The sequence below is a fragment of the Thamnophis sirtalis genome, unplaced genomic scaffold, assembly GCF_051295495.1.
Source record: "Thamnophis sirtalis isolate CommonGarterSnake01/CBP01778 unplaced genomic scaffold, rThaSir2_p1.2 scaffold_9, whole genome shotgun sequence".
In the NCBI taxonomy this organism is placed as follows: domain Eukaryota; kingdom Metazoa; phylum Chordata; class Lepidosauria; order Squamata; family Natricidae; genus Thamnophis; species Thamnophis sirtalis.
In genome coordinates, this window is record NW_028261389.1 from 17,068,072 (window position 1) to 17,081,847 (window position 13,776).

Genomic DNA, 13,776 nt, shown 5'->3' on the forward strand with positions numbered 1-13,776 from the left:
TAAGTGAACGCCACTCCTGAACTGCAGTGATGCAGTTAACAACTTTGACAAGAAAGGTCGTAACACGGGGCAAAAGTCGCTTAGCAAATGTTTCACTTAACAACAGAAATTTGTTGTTAATTTCGGTTGTGGTCAAGGATTTCCTATACTCCGGGGCAGAAAGCAAAAATAAAAATAAAAATGGAAAGCTAAAACACCCAAGTCTGAGCTGAAGCCAGCAGTCACTGAGCAGATCCTAACTACCATCTCGGTTTTTGCTGACGCGATCGGAGTTCACTATAGATTCAGTTTGCTCAGGGCTGAAAAGGGTCACGCTGAAAGACCTTGATTAAATGTATTTTTATTCTCTTTAATTATCTCTTACAGATGTTTCTAATTTGCTACTGCATAGCTGACATGCTGTCTGTTCTTGTCATCCTCAGGCTACCTTCCTGTTTTCACTCATTAAATATGAACCCCTCAAATACAACAACGTTTATGAATATCCTCCGTGGGGGATAGCAGTCGGTTGGGTGTTGGCCTTGTCCTCTATGATCTGCGTACCGTCCTACATTATATTCAGCTTCCTGAAAACCAAAGGATCTTTCAAAGAGGTAATGGGAATGGAACTTCTCTGAGGTCGCAGAACCTTGTTTGGTTATTTTACATGATCGTTCATGAGAGACAGAACTGACAGGTTCTTTCAGACCATTTGTATTACTGAAAAAGATTCATTCTGTATCCTAGGACAGTCATTTCCCCATGATAACATAAGCCCTAAAGCAGGGGTGTCAAAGTCAATTTCATTGAGGGCTGCATCGGGGCTGTGGTTGACCTTGAGGGAGCTAGGCGGGCATGCCTGACTGGGTGGGTGTGGCCAGCTTGATACCACTCACTGGGTGTGACCAGATGGGTATGGCCAGCTGGATCGGCATGGTCAGCTTGACACCATTCCCCAAATTATTGGCATGTTTTCTCTTTGTATTGGGTAGATTGAGACAAAGCCACACTGGCCCAATGTTTCCTCTTCACATTGGGTAGACCAGGACGAAGTGATGCGGGCAGACTAGGCTGAATTGACACGGGCCGGCCCCTTACATTTTCCAGGATGGCCCCATGGGCCAGATCCAACCATATTGCAGGCTGCATCCGGCCCACAGGCCTTGAGTTTGACACTCCTGCCATAAAGTCAAGCCACACCATGAAAGCTGGGTTGGTGCTTCTTCGTAATGGAAGAAAGTCAGATGCCTTCTCCTACATGAAAAAACTAACTAACAAAAGCAAATTTGGCTATTGATCATTGGAGAAGACTAAACCCTTAGTGCTTCAAAGGCTTCTTCATAAAGGCTGTTTGTGTATTTTAAATATATCTAGTTTGTCTGCCTCTTGTTCTGAATCATCACTGCCGTTGGACCAGTGGCAGGTTTCAAAAAATTTTGGAACCTCTTCTGTAGGTGTGGCCTGCTTTCCGGGTCCACTGGTGGAACCTCTTCTAAAAGGTACGGTAGATTTGACGAACCGGTTCTACCGAACCAGTGCGAACCAGTAGGAACCCACCTCTGCGTTGGACTGATCAAATCAAGTGGAAAATATTTGCAAATAATGAAAGACAGGAAGGAGCTTAATCCCCAAACCCTTAAGAAATGTCTCACACCTCAATCTTTTTTCAAACTGACAAAGTGCACTTTTTAAATTTCTTCTAGCTATGCTTCTAACTTTGTCTTCTAACTTTGAAACTGTGCAAATGATAACAAATCAGAACCAGTCACTACCAACCATAGATTGCTATGTTGTCTAATTGACACGCATAGTTATAATTGTTGCTCTACCTCAGAATACTGAGGCATTAGCAAATGGGGACCAAACTAAGAAGTGCCTGTAAAATTCAAAACTTACTTCATGTTATGACCATGGTTAATACAGTATGTTGCAATAACTATAGGTAAACCATTGGTTGAATTCACAAATTACACTGATTCATTATGTGAATTGTTTGGTTTTAGCATTATAAATAATGGATTCGTGACAGTTTAATTTTACATGTTCAACTACTATGACTTATTGAACCACTGAAAAAGTCCTGGATTTGTGTTTCCACAAACCATGATTAAAATAAACCACGGCAGAAGCCAATGTGTAAACCCAGCCATTTCTGCTCATTGATAGAGGATTATAGGAGATTATAGGATGACAATAGAGGAGAACAATAGAACTCAATGCTTTCAAGAAAATGAACATTTAACTTCATGGAATAATTTGAACTGTATTTCAGTTCAAAATGCTGGGAAACCCCACACAAGTTCTGAAATAAACTTTGCAGCAATGCCATCCCCAAGACTTTAGAAAGGTGATGCCATGTCCCCAAAACTTTATTTACTGATTAATGATATTGATGTAATAACAAATGACATGAGATGTCAGCCCTGGTTTAATAGCCACCTCAGCTGGATAACATGAGACAAAGACCCAGAGAGCAAAAGAAAGGAAGTGAAGCTTGAAGCAAAATATGGTAAGGTCAAAAGCAGCCAAGACTAACAATTGTTGAAGAGGATGGTATTTGCAGAGTGGCTAAATGGATTTTCTTGATTAGAGAAAAGACAATATCTGCATATACTGCTGACTGGAAACCTCTTACAGGATTTCCTCTTATAATATAGACTTTTTATCTTTTTAATTTTAATTTTATTTTTTATTATAAACACTAATACACATTGACAAAAACTTACACAACACTAACATCGGAACTTCATGTTCCTTCTTACAGCAGATTTCTATCGGTGCATCTTTACAAACACTATTTCCCTCTCAATACATCTCTATGTCGTTTTACACTTATAATCCTATTATTTCTTACTCTTTTGCTTATCAATCTATGTTTGGTTATTTGTATCAGATAATCTTTATTGTTCTTCTACTAATATATAACTATTCCTACTTTTGTAAATCCTATTTCCCTACATTCTTATCACTAATTCCTACTTCTTCTATAGTACAAATTACATTTTCCAAATTCTTATTTCCTATTTCTATCATCTAACCACTTACACCATTTCTCCCAAATTAAATAGCACCCTGTTTCCTCCTTTCCTTGAATTTCTTTGGTTGATTTATGCATCTCTGTGCATTCTAAGATCTTCCGTATAGTATAGACTTTTTGCAACGAACAGAACCAGTTGATCTTATGATTTGGGATTTTGAGGAAAAAACGTAGCTAGATTATAGATTGTAGGAAAAAGAGTAGGGTTTCTTTTGTAACCATAAAGTAAGAGGTAATTTTGTATTTGTAGTTACAACCATTGCAAAGGAAATCAGAAATGACCGTTTTCTATTTCTTTTCATTCTGTTGGAAAAATGTCCCTCTGGGTTCAGTTCCTAGTGGAGAGAAAGACACTGGAAACATGGCGGCTGTTTGGAAAGATGGTTTAAATGGTGGACAGGATCACATGCCTTGAAGATACTGAGAGTGCCTATGTTTATACCCTCTCTGGGCTTTTGAATTTGAGTATTCTGATTGGTTGTCAGACTCCCATGGGGCCTCGAAGGGGCAACTCTATAGGCTGTCCTGAGTCCCAAGCTTGGTTGACTCTTGCTGGGTGATTATGTAATGAAAGGGCTTTGGGATTCTTATTATGGCTCTGCCTAAAGGAGGCAGATCTTTATTATGTAGAATAGACTGGCCCAAGCCTTAATGGCCCATTGATAAAGAGGTGGGGTTGTGTCTGAGCTTCTACCTCCCTTTTAGGGGAAATATTCTGCCCTTTTAATATTTCCTAAAATGTCTCATTTTTTGTAGGAGAAGGATGGGTATTAACTTCCTATAGTTCTTTCTTTTTATACTTTTGGCTTCTTTCCTATTTTTTTTTCTTTTTTTCTTACTTTGCCTTAGTTCTTGCTAGTTTTTAATCTTCTTTTTATGTTTTAATTAAAATATTAAAAACGCAATAATGATAAGCAGACTGCAAATGCCATCTTCACAAAGGAGCTGAAGAAATAGTGGAACACCTAGTTAGCGGCTGCAAGATTGCACAAACTGAAATCCCAATGAAATTCCGTGGGATTTATGCTGAATATGTGTATGAGTCCATTTTAAACCAAGACTTAGTTTCTTTGAGTTTGAAAGTTCTACCTGACATTTTGTCAGGAACTGAAGGTCAACCAGAATATATGCAGACATAATTCATGTGTTTGTAGATTAGAAATTTGTTCTGAAGTGACAGCTCACATATCACTTATGGATATTTAAAACAATCTTCTTTTCAACAGTTTGATTTATATAAGGCTACCTGGGTTGTTGCTTTTATTGTTAAACTAGCATTGCCCAGGTATTTATTTATAGTGGGGGTGGGGGAATGTCCAGACCAAATGTAATTTCTAATGTTGGATTTTCCCCTTACCAGAGGGAGCCCCCTTGTGGAATACTGTGAAGCTATTACTATGGCAACTCCACTGCACTGTACAGTAGAAATGATTTTATGGCAGTACAGTAGAAGCCATTTTAAGGCACAACAGGCTGTATCTTAACAGAACACACCCCCTGTTTTTAGGTTTTAGGGGTTTCTTACCCCCACAGTATTTGTTTCCAGAGAGTAAGTCATCTGTGTACCAAGTTTAATTGAAATTGCTCAAGGTGTTCCAGAGTTATGCTGGACCATACGCACAGACAGCCATATATATAGATCCACCCTTGATAGCTTTAAGATATGTGGACTTCAACTCTCAGAATTGTGCAGCCAGTCTTACTGGCTGGGAATTCTGGGACTTAAAGTCTACAAGTCTTAAAGTTGCTAAGGGTGGATACCCTGCTCTAAAGTCCATTAGTTCTCACTTCAGTCTACTTATTTAACACAAATAATTTGTGTGCCTGTGTGTGTATGCCAAAGTTACTCCTGATGTAGTTCTTGCATTATGAACCTTAGTTTGTACATTTCTATGATTTGGAGCCTAAGCTTGGAAGAAAGTAGATTTACCAGAATGTAATTTCTAGCCATTTCCTCTGAAATCACCTTCATTTGCTTGTTTACATGTTACATAGATTGTAGATGTCCTTAGGAGTGGTGCAGTGGCCTAGAGGTGGAGCTCTCGCCTCACAATCAGGAGGCCATGAGTTCAATCCTAGGTAGAGGCAGATATTTCTCTCTCTGGGCATGAGAATATATCTGCTGAACAAAACTCTGCATTGGTGACAGGAAGGGCATCTGGCCATTAAACACTCTAGCTCCATTCAGTTGCCCAGACTCCAACCTGCAAGGGATTATGGGGTCATTAAAAGATGATGATAGATTGCAGATATTCCTCTGAAGTAGCCCCTCAGTATTGGAGGTCATTTTTAAGTTACTGTATTTTTGGGAGTTTAAGATGCACTGGAGTATAAGATGCACCAAGGTTTTGAAGAGGAAATTAAAAAAAAAGTTTTTACACTCTGCAAACCTCCCAAAATGTCCCATTTTTCACCAAAACAGGCCCATTTTTTTGTTTAAAAAAAAAGAGCATGAATAGCCTTTAGGAGGCTTATAAGGTGCTCCTGGCGGCTTGGGGGGGGGGAAATTGAGCAAAAAATGGCCTCATTTCTGCCCTCCCCAGCCCCCAGGAACTCTCTGAAAGCCTCCTAAAAGCTATGCATGGCCATTTTGGTGAAGGGGGCAGGATTTCTGGAGGCAAAAAATACTGTATTCAGTGTATAAGACGCACCCAGATTTTCAGTCTCTTTTTTGAGGGAAAAAGGTGTTTCTTATACTCCAAAAAATATGGTACTTTTTAACTGCCAACCTGGGCAATCCTTCAGCCATGTGGACTTCATCACTCAAAATCTCAGCAACTGTTACATCGGGTTGTGAATTCTGAGTATTTCAAATTCTTCATCTGGACAATATTCCAATTGAGGAAGTCTAATCTAAAAAAAACTTGTGCTCTTAGATCACACTTCTTTCAAAAAAAAAAAGGATCAATTCAGCATGTGGAGTTTACCTTAGGTTGCCTATCAGGGAGAGCCTCAGTGGCGCAGTGGTTAGAGTGCAGTGCTGTAGGTTACTTCTGCTGATTGCCGGCTGACTGCAATTTGGCAGTTCAAATCCCACCAGCCTCAAGGTTGACTCAGCTGTCCGTCCTTCCGAGGTGGGTAAGATGAGGACCCAAATTGTTCGGAGCTATAAGCTGACTCTGTAAAACCATTTAGAGAGGGCTGTAAAGCATTGTGAAGCAGTATATCAGTTTAAGTGCTATAGGGAGAGGCATTCTCCATCCCATTTTGCTCTGCAAATGTATATTAAGAATTGGGATGGGGAAAACCACATTGCTTTAAAATCTAGGGTAGAATCCTTTCAATCTGAATGTGGAATAGCATGGCTTGAGTCTGAATTGAGCTTGATGTAATAGACTGTAACTAGACTAAATGAAGAAGGTGAAGGCAAAACATAATTTACATTGGGGTTCCTCTTTGCAATTCAGCTTATTGTTATTGCCAAAGGCCAAAACAAACAACGCGGAATATAATTAACACAAACAGCTGGAGCAAATGTTAAAAACATCAGTTATTACATAATAATTAAAACAAAAAAAAATTCCATTTGACCTAGAGTAAATTTTGCACACCATTTAATAGAAAAATAGAGTGAGAAAATCTGTTAATTAATAGTACCAGAAGTAGAAACTTTTAAAATTACTTCCAAAGAGAAAAGCACAGTCAGCCTCAGTTTTACTCTTCAAATCAACATTTGGTCTATGAATGTTCTACTACCCAAGTACCTTAAAAAACATATTAGTCACCCCGCCAGTGGATTTGATTATAGGGCTCCTGTAAGTACTATAACTACTAATATTTCCATTTGCGCAACCATTCTGGAGAACATAATCATTTAAAAAAAATGATATTGGAATACTCTAGAGAGCAACCATACTGTTCAGTACATATAACTCCTGGAGTATAGCAATTTGCCCCAGAGGTGGCCTAATCACATCCATTTGGCAACTTCTCACATGATAAAGCCTCCATCTGAATGTAAAGAGAATCTCTGAGAAAACATCAGGAGTTGTGAAAACTAAGAGCTCTTACATTAACCTTAAGTAAGGAGAGGACAACATTTTGTTGTTCTATTTTAGAGAAAACTTGGGTCGCAATCCAAATGAGCAAGCCAGAGTTGCACGTGGACCTCTGAATTTGAGTGGCGGCTTCTTGATTGTTGAGCAACTCATGAAAAATGGTTTGATTAATTTTATTTACTATTTATACCAGTTTCCATAAGGAACGTGGTGGCTCAGTGGCTAAGACACTGAGCTTGTCAATCAGAAAGGTCAGCAGTTTGGCGGTTCGAATCCCTAGCGTCATGTAACAGAGTTAGCTATCATTACTTGTCCCAGCTTCTGCCAACCTAGCAGTTTGAAAGCATGTAAAAATGCAAGTAGAAAAATAGGAACCACCTTTGGCAGGAAGGTAACAGCGGCCTGTGCACCTTTGGCGTTTAGTCATGCCGGCCACATGACCACAGAGACGTCTTCAGAAAGTGCTGCCTCTTTGACTTTGAAACGGAGATGAGCACCGCCCCCTAGAGTCAGTAATGACTAGCACATATGTGCAAGGGGAACCTTTACCTTACCAGTTTCCATGATAGAAACAGTATCTCTCCTTCCATCTTCACGATGAACCTTCTGAGGAGATTCTATTCTTGCAGTTACCACAGTTGTATTAGAGCCTTAAGGACAGATGGTTCTCAGAAGAAAACTGATCACTTCATGCAACACTCTGGGAGAATCTTCATACACTCATTTCTCAAATGACTAGCGTTGGGTGAACCAGAGAAGCAGATAATGGCAGTTCTGAAAGAGTGAGGCTAGCAGGGAATAAACCTATTGTTGTGGCCCAACAGCGGCCCGCGATGAACACTATGGGACTGCCCTGGAGGCTGAGGAAGACTCTGGGGGATGTTTGGAGTCAGAGCAGGGACTAGAGAGGCCTGTTGACCACCAGGTGGTGTCTGAGTCAGGGAGCTTTGAGGAAGAACAGAGGGAGGCTGTCCCTGACCTACGTATGCGTAGGGTTGCGAGGAGGAGGGAGCAGCTTTGGAAAAAGGGTCACAGAAGGAAATAAGAATAGGTGGCTACTGATTGGCCCCTCCCAGAGAGCTTATAAGTGGGGCGACCGGAGGGGAATTTTGCAGGAAACAACAATTTACTGATCCAGCCGTAGAAAAAGATTGGGAGAATTTCGGGGGATTCAAGCCTTGTTTCATAGAGATAGCTTTCTGGGCTCCCAGCCAAGGGGTTGCTTATCTCCCTCCTTAGTTGTGACAGACAGCCAAGTCTGCATCCGTATATATTGTAGAGGCTTGGGATAGAACACCTATGGCCTTTTTCAGGAGCCTTAGCTTATTTTTTGCAGAGAGCTTTCAGAGTGAAGTTGAATCTCACTGTCAGTGGTGGGATTCAAATTTTTTTACTACCGGTTATGTGGCCATGGCTTGGTGGGCGTGGCTTGGTGGGCGTGGCAGGGAAAGGTTACTACAAAATCTCCATTCCCTCCATACTCCAGGGGAAGGATGCTGTAAAATCCCCATTTCCTCTCGATCAGCTTGGACTCGGGAGGCAGAGAATAGATGGGAGCAGAGCCAGTCAGAGGTGGTATTTACTGGTTCTCCGAACTATTCAAAATTTCCACTACCGGTTCTCCAGAACTGGTCAGAACCTGATGAATACCACCTCTGAGTCCTATAGCCTATGTGGGTCTCCAGGTTGTGAAACACTGTTCAGTTTATTCATGAGATCATTATGGAGAGAAAAGATGAAGTTGCTGATTATTTCAAAGCTATTAGAGACAGAACTTTTCACATAGGAATCTGATGTATGAAACCTTTCCCCTCATGGGTATGGAAGAATCGCTAGTTTGCTGCGCATTTAAATGCACGTTTATCTAATTTACACTTCTCAAACCAATATATGAACCAAAAACAACGCTATTGCAAGCTTTGTAATGTATTTTTCTGATTAAAAATTGAATATAAAAATATCTAGTTAGCTATAATTGCATGAATGTGCATATACTGGCTAAATGACAGTGACAATGGGCATATTCTCACGAGATGTAAAAACAAAGAAGCAAATCCTTATAGAAATGGGACAAAACAAATTTAAGTTTGGGAAATAAATACCCAAATGGCTTAATGGAAGCAAAATTCTCATCTCTAATTGTCACAATAAATGAGAGTGTTTTTCTTCCTAATCCCATGCTTTTGTAAGCATGCATTCTGTTAAAAACATCCCTACTGTAAGCATTGCTGGGAATTTTATTGTGTGCTATCATATGTCAGAAGGGACACGGTGGCTCAGTGGCTAAAACACTGAGCTTGTTGATCAGAAAGGTCGGCAGTTTGTGGTTCAAGTCCCTAGTGCTGCATAATGGAGCTCCCATTACTTGTCCCACCTCCTAGCAGTTCGAAAGCATGTAAAAATGCTAGTAGAAAAATAGGGACCACCTTTGGTGAGAAGGTAACAGTGTTCTGTGTGCCTTTGGCATTTAGTCATGCTGGCCACATGGCCACGGAGATGTCTTCGGACAGCGCTGGCTCTTCGGCTTTGAAACAGAGATGAACCCTGCCCCCTAGAGTCAGGCACACCTAGCACATATGTGTGAGGGGAATCTTTACCTTAGCCTATGTCAACAAGCAGTGAACCTAAAAGGAGAATAGCACAAAGCAGTAAGCCATTTCCCTTCTGCTCTTTTAAGTGTATATTCCAATAAACGTTCCTTATGAAAATCTCATGGATGGGCTTTTGGGCTGCCTTTGTCCACCCCAACTAAGGCAGATTAATTTAGGGTGTCAATTTGCCTGATTGTTTAATTAACAGAGATATTGTCTGCCATTCTCCTTGTCTTTCCACAGCGCTTACGCCAGCTCACTACTCCATCAGAAGACTTGCCCCAGCCAAAGAAGCATCTGATGGGCACTTCTGGACGTGAATGTTCTGAAGTGGGATCCCAGCGTCCAGTCAAGGAAGTGCTTGGCAAGACGGGGAAGGAAACCAACTTCTAGTGCTTTCTGACATTCTGGAAGAGTCTCTTCATATTTCTGAAGATGTCTACTTCTTCAGGTTGAGTTTCCTCCGAGGTCTTTCTTATTCTCTTAAGATGTCAGCAATTTCTAAGAACGGATCACTGGATGGAAAGGAACCAACCCTTGCTTTTTCCATCAGCACAAGAGCAACTGTAAAGTCATCGCAGTGAAGAGGACCACAGCTCAAGATCTTCATGAAATTCTTCTCATTGACATCGTTGGAGAAGGGAACTATGCTGCATATACACTCTATCCTTGAACTGTGTTGTTTTCTGTTTGCAAGAATTAAATACACAGCCTGATCAGTACCTGAAAACCACCTGTTGAAGCTGGTCAACCTGACTCATCCTTTCTTTAATCATTCTTCCACTGCTACCTCTACTCTTTGATGCCATGTCAATGATTCTGTGAAAAAAAAACAACCCTAATCCAGGAACCTCTGAGATTAGCTAAATGTGTGTGACAGCAGGATGAATGCATCTTGGACAACTTTGATGGATTACTCTTTTTTTTTTCTATTGTTCTCAATGGTTTACATTAATGTGTACAGGTGAAGGCAAATATCATACCACTCTGTTTGGACTTTCTAAATTAAAGTTGATTGAACAGTCTCTCCCGCTGGGGTTGCCCAGAGGAGGGAAAAATGGCAAATCGGAAGCAAAATAATTTTGTGAGATACTTTCCTTCACATTCTCTCTTTCATCTTTTGGAGAAAAGATTGGCACCAAAAGGCTGACAGTCCTTCAGTTTGAATATACCTCATCTGACACTGCTCCGTGTGACATCCTTAAGTTGGTGGAAAACTAGAGAGAGAAAAAAGTGACTCAAATGGCAGCTGCTGTAAAAAAGGAAACACCAAAATTGCCTTAGTGTGTGTGGGAAACACATAAGAAAGAACCAATTTGGGAATAGCAATAGCACTTAGACTTATATACCGCTTTACAATGCTTTACAGCCCTCTCTAAGCGGTTTACATAGTCAGCATATTGTCCCTAACAATCTGGGTCCTCATTTTACCCACCTCAGAAGGATGGAAGGCTGAGTCAACCTTGAGCCTGGTGGGATTTGAACTGCCAAATTGCAGGCAGCCGGCAATCAGCAGAAGTAGCCTGCAGTAGTGCACTCTAACCACTGAGCCACCGCAGGAATGACCTACCCCTGGACACGTATCTTGGCACAGCGAGGCAACAACTTGAGGTTTATAACACAAAAGTCAAAAAAATAAGAAATGCAACTTACAATCAGCCAAAAGAATGAGAGTTGTGCAGAGCGAGCTGGTTTGCCTGCCTTTATTTCTTATGTAACTGCTCTGTTGTTGTTGTTTTAAAAAAAAGACAATTTAATATGCCCTTATGCAGCATGAACGTCACCAGAATTTCTCCCATGGCATTTAGTACTCCTACAAATTGACAGAATTCTTTGTTTCTTTGCATCTGTTTTCAGAAATGCCCTGTGTCCCAAGCAATGCAGTTTTTCCAAGAAACTGCATATACAATTGAAGTCATTGTCCCTTGCTATAATAGGGCGTGTGAATTTTCAGCAGAGGGGTTTCTGAAAGGTATAAAAAAAATCAAAAGGATAACCATAATTGTATAATTAAAGCCTTGCCCCTTTTTTACATGTGTTGCACAAGTGATGCGTGTAAAAAAATGGGTGGGGCTTCATTAGTGTACTTGTAGTCCTCATTTGGATTGCCACTGATTTCATTTCATTTCATTTCATTTGTCTTGTATGCCGCCCACTCCCGGAGGATTCCGGGCGGCTCACAACAGACAAGGGAAGGGGGATAAATAGACAAAGACAACACTTTAAAAAGACGCAACATTCACAATTTCCGTGGGGCTGGATGTTTCACAAGCCCCCCGGCCTGCTGGAGCAGCCAGGACTTGGTGGCTTTGCGGAAGGCCGGGAGGGTAGTAAGGGTCCGGATCTCCACAGGGAGGTCATTCCAGAGGGCTGGAGCTGCAACAGAAAAGGCTCTCCCCCGGGGGGTCGTCAGCCGGCAGATGGAATCCGGAGGAGACCTAACCTGTGAGATCTAATCGGTCTATGGGAGGTAATCGGCAGGAGGCGGTCTCTCAGGTACCCAGGTCCGATGCCATGTAGAGCTTTACTTATGGCCCTGCTTCCAGCCTATCTTTAAATAATATAGCCCAAAGCAGGAAATCTTCTATTGTTACCAGGTTGCACGATGCTATTTCAGACTGCAGTAGAAAAATGGAACGCAGATTTCCCTTGAAGGTTTATTTGAGATGAAGATTAAATGTTATATTCATTTACCTGAGAGTAAGTACAGGTCGGGGTGTCAAATTAGCAGCCCATGTGCCAGATGCATCACGCGCAGACCACGCCCATCGCAGCTCCACGAATGGGGGGAAAATGTCACGAAACGTCACGTGATGGCAACGTGACGCGGCGAGTTTGACACCCGTGGTAAAGGTAGTCCTTGACTTGCAACCGCAACCAAGCCCAAAATTTCTGTTGCTAAGTGAAACATTTGTTAAGTGAGTTTTGCCCCATTTTACATCTTTTCTCGCCCCAGTTGATAAGTGAATCGCTGCCATTGTTAAGCTGGTAAGACAGTTGTTAAGTGAATCTGGCTTCCCCGTTGTCTTTACTCGTCGGAAAGTTACAAAAAGGAAGATCCCGTGATCCCGGAACACTGCAGCCATCACAACGGTGAACCGGTTGCCTGGGCTTTGATCATGTGACCATGGGGATGCTGCAAAAGTTCTAAGTGTGAAAAACTGCCGTCAGTCACTTTTTCCAGTGTCGTTGCAACTTTGAACGACCGCTGAATGAACTCTTGTAAGTTGAGGATTACCTGCCCTTGAAAGAAAGAAAATCAAGGCATTTCACAATAGTTTGCTGGGTACACAATAGCCCACAATAGGTTTTTTGAAGAATAATTAACTTTTCACAGTCCACATTTGCCCTAAAGCAGAGCCAAGGTGGCGCAGTGGTTAAATGCAGCACTGCAGGCTACTGCTAGATCAGCAGGTCAGTGGTTCAAATCTCACCAGCTCAGGGTTGACTCAGCCTTCCATCCTTCCGAGGTGGGTAAAATGAGGACCCAGATTGTTGGGGGCAATATGCTGACTCTCTGTAAACCGCTTAGAGAGGCCTGAAAGGCCTATGAAGCGGTATATAAGTCTACTGCTATTGCTATTGCTATTGCTATTGTCAAACTCAATTTCATTGAGGGCCGCATCAGGATTGAGTTTCACCTGGAGGGGGCTGGGGGGGGGGCATGGCCAGCATGATGTAACTCGTGTCCGGGGCACCTGTGGTGGCCCGAGCTCTCTACCAGTGAAAATGGGCTCCCGAGCTTGGTTTTGGGCTGTGATGGCCTCCTGCAATCCTCTGCCAGGAAAAGCAGAGCTCTTCTATTCATTCGATAGAAATGTTATGATTGGGATGGGAACTCTTTCCCATCAACATTCCCTTCACAGCCGTTTTTCATGTAGAGGGTTCCTCCTGCCAGACCAAATCAATACACTTTGGATTCTTCCAATTTTTCTGATGTACTGCTATATGGTGTTTCTGATCCTTTGATTTAAAAAAAAAATCCATGAAAAGGATACATCATTTGTATTCTAACATATTGCATTTTACAAATTTTGTCTAATAAGCACTCATTTTATTGTAAAAAAAAATCTTTACATTTGCCATGCACTTTCACCAAGATATGCATTTTTGTATACACTGTATGATGCTATGTGCATTTTCTATGCTTTTAAAAAACAAACAAAACAGA

The 13,776-nt window shown here is 41.4% G+C and overlaps 1 protein-coding gene across 2 annotated transcripts in view; it reads left to right on the top strand.

The window, feature by feature from the left end:
• LOC106553070 (sodium- and chloride-dependent betaine transporter) overlaps window positions 1–10,838 on the top strand; it is a 99,236-nt gene extending 88,398 nt beyond the window's left edge. For both annotated transcript variants that reach the window (XM_087722939.1, XM_087722940.1), the window contains exons 14-15: window positions 423–593; window positions 9,849–10,838. In XM_087722939.1, coding sequence (XP_087579065.1) covers window positions 423–593; window positions 9,849–9,998 — 321 coding nt within the window. In that variant the 3' untranslated portion in view covers window positions 9,999–10,838. The remainder of the gene's footprint in view (window positions 1–422; window positions 594–9,848) is intronic.
• Window positions 10,839–13,776: the final 2,938 nt, after the last annotated feature.